The sequence below is a fragment of the Plectrocnemia conspersa genome, unplaced genomic scaffold (assembly GCF_051122295.1).
Source record: "Plectrocnemia conspersa isolate PC_06_02 unplaced genomic scaffold, ASM5112229v1 ptg000010l, whole genome shotgun sequence".
Taxonomy (NCBI): domain Eukaryota; kingdom Metazoa; phylum Arthropoda; class Insecta; order Trichoptera; family Polycentropodidae; genus Plectrocnemia; species Plectrocnemia conspersa.
The window spans coordinates 8445523-8457558 of NW_028277174.1; the positions used below are offsets into that span (position 1 = coordinate 8445523).

At 31.4% G+C, this 12036-nt stretch overlaps 1 protein-coding gene across 3 annotated transcripts in view; it reads left to right on the top strand.

The window, feature by feature from the left end:
- LOC148230548 (uncharacterized) overlaps positions 1-12036 on the top strand; it is a 314285-nt gene that overhangs the window by 20731 nt on the left and 281518 nt on the right. For 2 of the 3 annotated variants that reach the window (XM_088194598.1, XM_088194599.1), the window contains 7 exons: positions 384-543; positions 630-801; positions 866-1055; positions 1124-1231; positions 2272-2443; positions 2507-6030; positions 7170-10654. In XM_088194598.1, the coding sequence (XP_088050724.1) occupies positions 384-543; positions 630-801; positions 866-1055; positions 1124-1231; positions 2272-2443; positions 2507-6030; positions 7170-7484 (4641 nt within the window). In that variant the 3' untranslated portion in view covers positions 7485-10654. Of the gene's footprint in view, positions 1-383; positions 544-629; positions 802-865; positions 1056-1123; positions 1232-2271; positions 2444-2506; positions 6031-7169; positions 10655-12036 lie in introns of those variants that run through there. The other variant, XM_088194600.1, reaches the window with a different exon arrangement.

Sequence of the window (12036 nt, forward strand, 5' to 3'; positions counted from 1 at the left end):
CTCTCAAGCAAAAAAACCGTTGAACATACATTAACTGCCGCAAATATTATTCGTTTTTGAAATTCTTTGTAGGTATTTTTATTACTAAATTTATAATATATTTTTGTAATTTAAAGAAACTAGAACTTTGGAACAGAACGTTCTGTTAAATCACATAAAAGTGACAGACAAACATTGAGAATTAGAGAAATAAAGAGGTGTACAATTCTAAGTTATACATCATAAATAAGCTAAAACCATATATGATGGCACATATTAAAACATCCACGTCAACACATATTTGCACTTCATCCTTCATATATAATATAAAAATATTTTGTTGATTTTTTTATATATTATATTTATGATACTTGTTTATTAATATATAAAGGTTTAATTTACAGGTTATGATTTATCTAATTGAGGCTGTTTTACCAGAAGGATATTTTGCTAACAATCTACGTGGACTGTCTGTCGATATGGCTGTTTTTAGAGATCTATTAAAACTGCGATTGCCCCGTTTATCTGCTCATTTGGAGAAACTACAGAAAGGAGCTGCCGAAGGTATATATACTGATATCTAGAAAATTTTCCAGGACGTGAATCACATTCTACGGATGCATTAATGAATTATATTGAAATATTTACAGGAAGTTGTTACGAACCACCACTTACTAATGTGTTCACAATGCAATGGTTTCTTACGCTATTTTGTAATTGTCTTCCGAGAAATACCGTTTTACGAGTCTGGGACTTGGTATTTTTGGAAGGAGATGAGATACTTTTAACGACGGCGTTAGCTATTTGGGATACGTTGCAAGAGTAAGTAACTTTAACAATTATAAATATACAGCTTTGAGTTATACTTCATTTTATATTTTTCTAGCCGCATTTTGGTAGTAGAGTCAGCCGATGAATTTTATTCGGTGATGGGCGAGCTGGCTCGTCAGACTCTCGAGGCGCCGCCGGCCACTTCTGAAGCACTTTTGGTTAGGGCAGCTCAGTTAGGTCCCGTTCCTGAACTCCCACGGCTCAGAGATAAGCATCGGTATAATATTACACCGTGGGCACATTCGGTATACAATTACTCGATCATGATCTTATGTTTAGTTAGTTTCTGTTTTTAATGTGAATTATACTACAGGTACAATCGGCTGCTAAGAAAGGACTCCGAATGTTTTATTCTGAAGATGAGACTGATTCAAGTGATGATGGTGATAAATTGGCCATTACAACTGCTTACGGATTGCAGGTTTTTATTATATATATAATATATACATATATTTATAAAACATTTAATGAATTATGAGGGTGAGTCAAATGAAAAGCTTAGAAAACGCTTGGACATCTTACTTCCTTACATCTCTTTGATTTGACAAGTAGAGCAAATGTTTTTTACAACTTACTATAAAGGATAATCGAATTAAGCATATCTAAACCGAATTTTGACCAACAGGAGAGCGCACAAAACAATTTTCTCTTCTCAGAAGTCAAAATCTACATCAAAAGCAATAAAATCGCACTGGCGTCGTCGCAGTGGGAACGCTCGCTACCTATCGTTCCCATTGCAATGGCGCCAACAAAATTTTATTGCTTTTGACGTAGATTTTTGACTTCTGCGAAGTGATAATTGTTTTTACGCCCTCTGATTGACCAAAATTTGGTCTGAATATACTTTTACCAACACTTGTAGGTTATTCATAATTATGAACCACTGACAGACAGTTCACTGTAGAACAAAAATTCACTCCTGTGGTAGTGTAACAGAGCCCTAATACCGACAAGCAGGATTCCTGCCAGCGCTAGTCAATTCGCAATGGCTGCGTCAACGAGTCACTTCCTGGCAGCATTATCTCTTGCTCGCTCTTTTAGTTTCCTGCTGGTGGTAAACTAATCTGGTTTGGAAATATTGTGAAACTGCAGAACATCGTGAAAAATGTAGTGTGCTGATTCTGTATGTTGTTTTGGTCACTGTTACTCTGCGATTTTCTTTCACAATGCCTTCAACTGCTGCAATAGACTCTAATTACTAGTTTGGTCGAGAAGAATCTGCTATAGAACTCACGCAGTTTCGGTACTCTCTAGTCCATTCCTACATTTACTGTAGTAACATACATACATCATCATACTGAACTGTTTAACCTTGGTGCATACTTGATTAATACTATATAAAACACTGCTCTCAATTTACAGGATAATATAGCGGTGTATTTGTTTGACTCTCCCTTTTAACTTTTACAAAATAAATAAATACTTCTGTATTAAATAATATTTTTTAAATTATTTTCGCAGGCTGGTGGACGTGGGCGCGGTGCACTCATGGCTGCTGGAGTATTTGGTCATCCTGACAGGGAAAAATTAGCATTAGATATATCAGCTTTAAAACAACAATATGCTCGTTTGAGAGAAAGGCAAAGACAAGCGCATATTATTTTAGCTGCGGCGTGTGCTAGACAACCGTCAGGTAAATAGTACTATAACACTAATAAAAAATCACATAAACTAATCAATAAATGTACATTTTCAGTTGGTGCTACATCTGGACATGGACCAATATCAGTAAATCATTTATTACTGGGAAAAAGTGCGATTGTTAGTGCGCGCGGTAGGCGTCTCGGTCCTCCTCAAGGAGCTATACCGCCATCGAGAGCACAAAAGATTAATAAGAGTAGTTCTAAAGCACAGTGTATAACGCCAAGCAAGAGTGAAACACTTCATTGGAAAGATGAGAATCAGAAGAAAACAGTCCAACGGAGAGATTCTATCAAATGGAGGGATGTTAAGCAGATGCCGTTGCAAGGAGACGAACCAGACGAAGAACCTGAAGAAGAAGATGGCAAACTAGTAACCGAGTCTGAAGTCAATGAAATTTTGCAGACATCGATGAGAAGTAGAAGAAAAAGTGAATCTTCTTCGTATAGTGAATGTTCTGAATCAAGCACGTCTACTAGTTTATGTGACGAACCAAACAGAATGAGTGATTTCGATTCAGAACTTAGTGATAATTTTACTGGAAATACAGATGATGTTTTTAAAGAGGTCGATAATGACAAAACGAGCGTTGAGAATGTAGATAAAGACAATTCTGATAAAATCGAATCGATTGGTGATAACGATAGTAACAATGAATTCGGAAGCTACGTGCAAGAATTTGAAGAATTATTAGATAGAACGAATAATATTGAGAAAGAAGAGGATCGATTGTGCTCTAAAGAAAATCCAGATGATGAAAGTGCTTCTAAATTAGAGAATTCCGTAAAAGGATTTGAAGTGAATGTCGTTAAAGACACTTCTGATAAAATCGAATCGATTGATGATAACGATAGTAACAATGAATTCGGAAGCTACATGCTAGAATTTGAAGAATTGTTAGTTAGAACGAATAATATCGAAAATGAAGAAGATCGATTGTGTTCTAAAGAAACTCTGGATGATGAAAGTGCTTCTAAATTTGAGAATTATGCAAAAGGATTTGAAGTGAATGTCGATAAAGATACTTCTGATAAAATCGAATCGATTGATGACAACGATAGAAACAATGAATTCGGAAGCTACGTGCAAGAATTTGAAGAATTGTTAGATAGAACGAATAATATCGAGATTGAAGAAGATCGATTGTGTTCTAAAGAAACTCCGGAAGATGAAAGTGCTTCTAAATTTGAGAATTATGCAAAAAGATTTGAAGTGTTATTAGATAATACTAATCAAATTGCCGACGATCAACAATGTATTAAAGATGATTCTCCAGATGATAAAGAAAATAGTGAATTTGTAAATTATTTGCAAGAATTCGACGTACATTTAGGTTCAAGTAAGATCGATAGTGATGACGATCAACCTTCTATAAAAAGTAGTGAAAAAAAAGATCCTTTAACTGATGATATCAAATATCAAAATACTGATAGCGATTTTAATGAATTTGTGGATTCGAACAGAGGAAAACCATTGAGGAACTATTTAGATGAATTTAGAAAAGCTGACGATGCAATTAAAAACGAACGATCGTGGGAAGAAGAAGAATCTTTACAGAATGAGTTTATGGAAAAAACTAGCGACATAGCAGAAGACGATTGCTCTATCAAGTTAGATAAGAACGGCGAAATAGACGATGAGCAGGATCAAGAGAAAGAGCAAAGCTTTTGGGACCATTCCGATAAAACAGATATCAAGCCGTTTGTGTATCCGGATTTTAGATCAAACAGCTGTGAAAGATCAGTGAGTAGTTCAGTTAGTTCCATCAGTCCAATTTTGAGATACGCTGCAGAATGCGCTGAAGGTTCTCCCTCGTTTTTATGTTATAAAAGTCCTATGAGAGCAGAATCGCGCGTGACAAGCGCATTTGTAGAAGATGAGAAACCGTTAGTTTTAACAATAGATAAATATTTTGAACATAGCCCTGAATTTTTCGGTGCTAGAAAATCAGGCACTTATATCAGTTCAGATGAAGACGATGATGCGTATTTGTCTAAAACTAAAATTATCTCTCTTGACGAGGTTGAAAAATCTGTTATTAATTTAGAAGAAATATATACAAATAATGAATATGAAAAAATAGAAGTATCGCTGGAAGATAAATCATTTAAAATTATTGAAGAAGATAAAGAAATAGTTTCAAGTTCTAATCCTTATAGTTTGAAAGAAAACTTGAGTTTCTATGAAGTTCCGTCAACCTTTGTAGATAAAAAAAGTAGTCCTATCAGTCCGGAAGAATTAAAGAATGTGTTTTCTAAATTGCCTTTTGAAAACAATACCGAACATGTTAAATATAATGTTTTAGAGAAAACAAAGAGTGAAGAATTGCCACATGATCAAAAACGCGCTTTTTCACTATTAGACGAAGAGATAGAAGCGATCAGGTCGCAGTCTGGAAGAAGAAACAGCGAACGAGCTTTACGGATCATTCAAGAGAATTCTAAGATACTTCACAGGATTTTAGTGAATCAAGTTAATAAAACAAGCTCTAAAGATTACCTTCAAGAAGAGACATCAGAAAGTTTGGCTGATGAAATGAATCAACGAGAAAGGAGAGACTTGCGTTTCCATGATTATAAATACGCAAAAACTCTACCGTCTCCAAGATCGGCTAGCTTAGATGAAAGTCTGCAGAGGAAGAATAAAGAATTCACTTACGTACCTGGATTGCTGAGTTTTGATTTAGATAATAAAACTCCTGTTAAGAGTAAAGAAACAACGCCTATTGTAATCGATAAAAAGTTTATAGATTCTACAACAAAACAAATAGTAACACCAACGTCTAGTGGAACGCTGACTCCACTTCATGATAAGAATAAGAGCGAGGAACAGAATGTAGTACATCCGGTAGACGAAAATAAAACAGATATGTTTGGTTGGGAAAATAAAGGATTCAGCGCAAATCAACACATCAAATCATATTATAAACACGAATTTCCAACAACTAAGACGTATAGTCACGATATAATCACAAGTTACATAGACAAAAGTAAAACAATGTACGAGTATGAATCTAAAAAGATTACCGAATTCAAGACACCCGATTCAGAGAAAAAATATCATCATAAAACATCTCCTAAGGATGAAGTCGAATTACACTTGAATCCGATGAGTTATACAAAGCCTAAGTCACCGAGCAAAGAAAAAACTCTCAGTTTTAGTTCTATAGTTGAACCCACAGAGTATAGTAGTAAAGATTTTAGTGAATCTTGGAAGATAGAGAATAATAATAGCCTAAATGATTCATATAATGTATCATCGCCGTATAAATACTCTGATAACATTGATGTGATATCGAAACCGATTCATAAATTCACCGATTCCGCTCTTTCAAGAATTAACGACACATTATCATGGGCTCCTGAAACGTCTCCATTAGAAAACAATATAAAACCTGATGGATCTAAATATGAAACCAGTCAATCGAGCGATTTATGTGTAGTATCTTCATCCATGAGCTTCTCTTTCGATCCTTCCGTTGAAGATCATCCTTCGTCTAAGCCTCCAACATTTAATTCTAGCGATACTCTTTGTCAACTGACTTCTTTAGATCAAGTTTCGACTCCAATAAGCCCAAAGGTATGATTTAATTTGTAAATATAATATAATAGTGGTTATACAGAATAAAAAACTATATTTATTATTATTTATTTTAGCTTTAATATTATACTGTACCAAAAGATCAATGTGTAATGAGGGTGAGTCACATAAAAATCTTAAAAGTGCAACAAAAAATTAAAACAGTGCTCTATTGTCTTTTAATTAATGTCACAGTTTTTGTATATTAAAGTTAGGCATAGTATTAGCAGTAAAAATAGAGCACGCAACACAAAGGCACAGCAGTTGCTTAAAATTGTGTGTCACTCTGTCGTTAGTTTTTTTAGTACTTAAGGGGTCAAATGTATTAAAATTCATCTACAAATAAAATGTCAGTATGGTGATACATGTCTACAAATCCAGCAAATGTACTATTGGGATAGAAAGTTCTATAATAGCGCAAGTTTTTTAGTAGACTCCTCTTGGTCAGGATGAGTCATTGACCAGTACACCACATCGTTATGATGCTCTTCAGTTCTATAAAGTGTCTAAACCACCTGAATTGAAAAAACGACAAATCTACCTGCTAAGCAGTTTTGCAGCACTAAGCATAATGTGATGGCTTTCTATCTGTAGGAAAGAATATTCTGTCTCCTTTGACACAAACGAGTCAACGAGGAACACTGTTACCATTGCGACATATGCAGATCATCGAGAGTCATCTTCGTTCTGCAATTTAAACAAAACGAGGTGGATTTTTTAATCCAGGGGTGTCGTTGCAAGTTTCAACATGACAATACTAAGTTTTTATACTGCCTGTTAAATGGTTACAATGATCCAAATATACTTGTCTTGTGTATAAGTGTCTTAAATATCTGCAATACTCCACACCAATAAATTATCACATCTAGAAAGTAGAATATTTTCTTGTACTTTTTAAATATCAAAAACTTATATTGAACCCCAGGGTAACTAAATAAAAAAAATTCTTATATTGTTATCATAAAAATGTCTATTAAGGTTTTCATTTGAATCGCCCTCGTATAATTCGAGTTACCTTATCTTTGTGGCAAATATTTTGTACAGTGTTAATATTTATATATCATGGGTGCTACAGTCGCACAGTTCATGGAATAAATCACCACTAATACATAGTATATACATATATTTATATCTTTCAGGTGACCGCTTTCTCGCTGCCAAAAGACACAGTAGGAATATCACAAAAGGAATTATCCATGGAATTGGACAAATTTAGATTACCATCTGAAGAGTCGTCTATTATACAGGGTTCTTTAACAGATACAGAATCAGGTTGCATCAGCTCTCTAAAAACGCCGACTAGCCCTCTATCGTATCCAGATAAAAGTCACTCTCTCAAAAGCCCGGACACAACTTTCAACCCGTTTCCGGTAAAGAGTTCTTACCGACAACCCAAAGAGCTGGGTTTGAGGTTAGGACTTTACAAAGATCCATTAAAATCGCCTTCTAAATAGATAATCTTAACTATTTTATTTAACTATCATAGCAATACGTTCTAAGATTCTTGCGTATAGTGAAATTGTATCTTTTAGTTATCGTTCTCTCAAGACTAATCACTAATACCAATAGCTTTTTGCAATGGAATTAATTATATATTACATAATACCACTGGTTTGTATTAAATACATAAAAAAATAATTGAAAAGTTTAATTTTTCATTTATATATCAATATATTTCTAAAACGTTGACTGAAAACTATTAAAGCTAAGCTATTGCAGCTTATAGCTCTATTATATCATCGAATTGGCTTCTTTTTTATATTGTTTTTATTCGATACTACTAATAAGATAATTTGGTTGTAAATAGATTAAGTTTTGATTCATTTTTATGTAACGAGCGAATTGAAATTTTATGCAAATTATGACTTAGAAAAAAATATATTTTTTGTTGAAATATATTGATTTCGTTATCCATGTGCGGAAAAAGAGTATGTCGCGATATTCCAAAGATCTATAGCTGATAATGTCTGTGTTTGCCTAGATTAATATATATATATATTTCATCATTCTTAAACCACCTTACTAGTTTCTCAAACTGTGTACATAATAAATATGTACATTGAATTTTATATTAAAATAAAATAATAAACATAAAGCTGTATATTTTTTCATTATGAAACAATTTGAGATCAGTCCTTACTATTTCCTAAAAAAATATAATCCCAGTTTTTACTGTTATATGTATTGATAACAGAAACATTTTTTTAATAATGATATCAATATTTTTTAATCTAAAAAAATCATTAAAACAACTATTCGCACGTTATTTTGACAATTGCATTAATGAATTTTATTACTTTTTTAATAAACTGTGTTTTATGTATAAAAATAAGGGATTGATAACATTTTATAAATTTATAAAAATTCAGTACATTCATGTATAAAAAAAATCAATAAAAATGTACACATGGTTTATTATTGCCAACGTTTTGCTTTAAAAACACTAAAAATGATGTCACTCTTAACTCAGAAAAATATATAACTTTCATATTGGCTATACGTGTATGTTTTTATAAAATTACGCATTATTCTGGTTCTGTTGGGTCAGAGTCAGCGCTTTCACTAATACTTCTCAATACTTCTCTATTTTGCTTAAATAAATTAACTTATTTGTATGATATATTATTGATACTTTAACAGTTCATACGGATCTTATCGATTATAACGAATAACAATGAAATCATAAAATATTTTATTGTTAATGTATATATCCAACATACGTAATAGAGAAAAAGATTTTTTCCCTCATGTCAAAGCAAATTTTGAGTATTGCATCCTTTTTCCACACATGGTTTTAAATATGCATGATAAGAAGAAAGGCCTATATTATTTAATACAAAACTTTGATTGTCATTTTTAATGTTGAAACCAATACAATAATTTTTCTAAGACAATAATTTTACACGTTTATTTAATTCGTTGAATTTTTACTTTTAAAACCGAAAGCCTTAATTTAGGTCTCAACGTCAAGTTCGATAAAAAATATTGATTATATGTATTTAGTAAGATATATATAACACTAAGTATTAACAAATGGTTGGTCTCCTTCTTTACTAGCACTAGTATCCCTAAATAAATTTTGGTTTAATCTAGAGATTTTGCAGATCCTTGCCATTTTTTATTATTTCACGCAATTGTATAATTGATCAATTTAAATGTTATAGCCGTCCTCTTACATATAATTTCCATTTAACTGTGTTGTGTTGCTCACTAGTGAATCTTACATATATTCTTATGATAAATAAAAAAGGCTTCATTATATGACCACTAATGTAAAAAAATATCAATATAAACATACAGTGGTTGAATATGTATACTTTCATCTCATACGCAACTTACATGTAAACGTATTATATATAAATATAATGTAAAAAACGGTTAAGTTAAGTCTAAAGTATCTTTTAGTACGTTTATATAATATGTAAACACACACACACAAACTTGAAAATTAATAAATATATATAGCTGTATATACGTATATATTTAAAGATTGACAAGTATTTTTTGTTTTATAATCGGCATCAATCGCGATTATGACTTACTGGCCGAAATATTTACAGTGATGGTCCTGCTATGATCATGACAGCTTCTTCGAATACGTGATCCTGGCAGGTATATTACTGCCAAAATGTCGAACAAAAAATCACCTATATAACCTTTATTTAAAAGAATATATATTTATATATATGTATGTATATATACATATATATGTATATAACGCTGTTAAGTTTTGCACTTTCATGTTAAAATTTCTAACGCATTCATTAGCCATATTGTTGGTCATCTGTTATTCATGTATGCTATTATTATACACAAATATTATTTTAAATATTGTATTATTATAATATACATGTAAGCAATAAATAGAATGAGCAATTTTATTTTTATAAATTATGTGTAATGAAGTGTATTATTGTTAGAAGACACAAACAATTACTATAAAAGACAAAAACGCTTTTTATTATTCTTCTTATTCTAAAAAAATAGTTGTAGTAAAGAAATATTTTCATACAAAATGCTACTTATTTATTTTATACTTCGAATACCGAGTGACATTGCACGGACGCTGAGTGAAATAATGCAACAAATTGACGGTTATAATACAGCAACCGGCGATGTGCTACATATTTTACCCCACGGCCATTCAGCGTCGTTGTCGCTTCCTGCGCCGGTGTGTTCGGGCCTTTATTCGGCTGCCGAAAGTTGACAATGCGTCAATATCAACATCAAGCATGTGAATCGCGAATGAAAGCGATGAATGCCTTCAAATTTGCCATAAATTAGATAATAAAATATATTATATGTATATATGACGTGTAAAATATTTTTGACGCCATGAGCAATGAAATTAAATATTCTAACATATTGAACCTATTCACAGTATGCTTGCTGCCAAACAGAGAATCTCTTATTTTATTTTAATTGATTAAAATATTTTTTATGATTTTCTCAGGGCGTCAAAATCTTTTTAGCACGCCCCTGTATTCACCCATCACAAATATATAGCTTTCGATACACAAACAAGTGTATTATTTATACAAATGTATGTGATGTTTATACAAAAGTAAGGAGAAAAAAATAAGAAAATTATTTACAGAAAAATTCTATTGTATTCTATGACAATATTTACAATACAAATTATAGTTGAATTTGTTGTTTTATTTCATTTATGAAAGTCCGCTCACCCCTATCTTATTTTACAAATAATTAAATTACTTTTAAAAATATTTTTTTACATTTGTATTAAATATAGACATTGGATTTGACACACTCAGTATTGGATCAAATTAAAAAGTTATTGTTATTCAAATAAATTAATAACAGGTATAATGAACACTCATAATAAAACAGGCGATATCGATTATGAGGCGTCAGCACGATAGACCAGTAAAAGAACATGGGTTCGAAAATTATATATACCATAGTATTTTTCAATTTCTAATGTGTCTGGGAGATCGAATCAGTGATTAATATATAAATATAATTCCAATAGATTATCACCGATTATGCTTCCCTAATTTTTTTAATAAAATTAAGTATAGTGACATATCATATATGTATTGCTTAATAAGCTGCAATAATAGTTTATAATTAATAAAATAAATATCACTGATTTACAGATTTTGCCTTAAATATTATATCTTACTAATTACTAGTAGTTATTAATTACGCTTACCCCATTGTAACGCAGTGGCTAACGCCTATCATGTTACAACGGAAGGTTATTATTAGTGTATATTTCAATATGTATAGTCCGTCCAAGATGTGAACGCTCATCGATATAGTATTGGTGAAAAATATTTTAGGGTCACCATGTGAAATTACACGTTCAATTAATTTTTGATTTTTTAATTTAATTTGTTGAGGAAAATGTAAAATATCACTTTCTTGCTTATTTTGTTAATTTATATACATATTTAACTCGAAAATATGAAAAAAGTTTTGGAATCACTCTCCAGGTTGAATATCTGTTTAATACAATATTTTTTTAAATACCAATAGAATATTAAAGTAATTTTTTTATTGATTACAAAATACCACAACATAACAATAATTTATGATAAAAATATAACACAATATAATTTTTAATTCAATTTCCAACGTATGTATGTACCCTACCCTTAAAACAGCCCTGATTTAATATTGGTAGCGTTCTCCTATCGGTGTAAACAAATTCGCTGAAAACTGTATATGTATGCATGCATGCTTCCAACATGATGATGAGCGTTAACATCTTGGATGGACTATACTATTAATGTAAATTTTTGAGGAGAATCTGCGTTTCCTACAGCTTATACAGACAGATTCATAGATAAGTTTATTTCATTAAATCAACAAAAAAACCAACAATTTATACAGTATGCAATAAAATAATTAAAATTTAGTCAATATCAGAGTTTCTCAATTATTTTTAGTTTAAGCTAAATATATTTTTATCCAACATTTTGGATTAAATATAATACTCAAATAAGTTTGTTTTTTATATGTTTTGCTATTTTATGAATC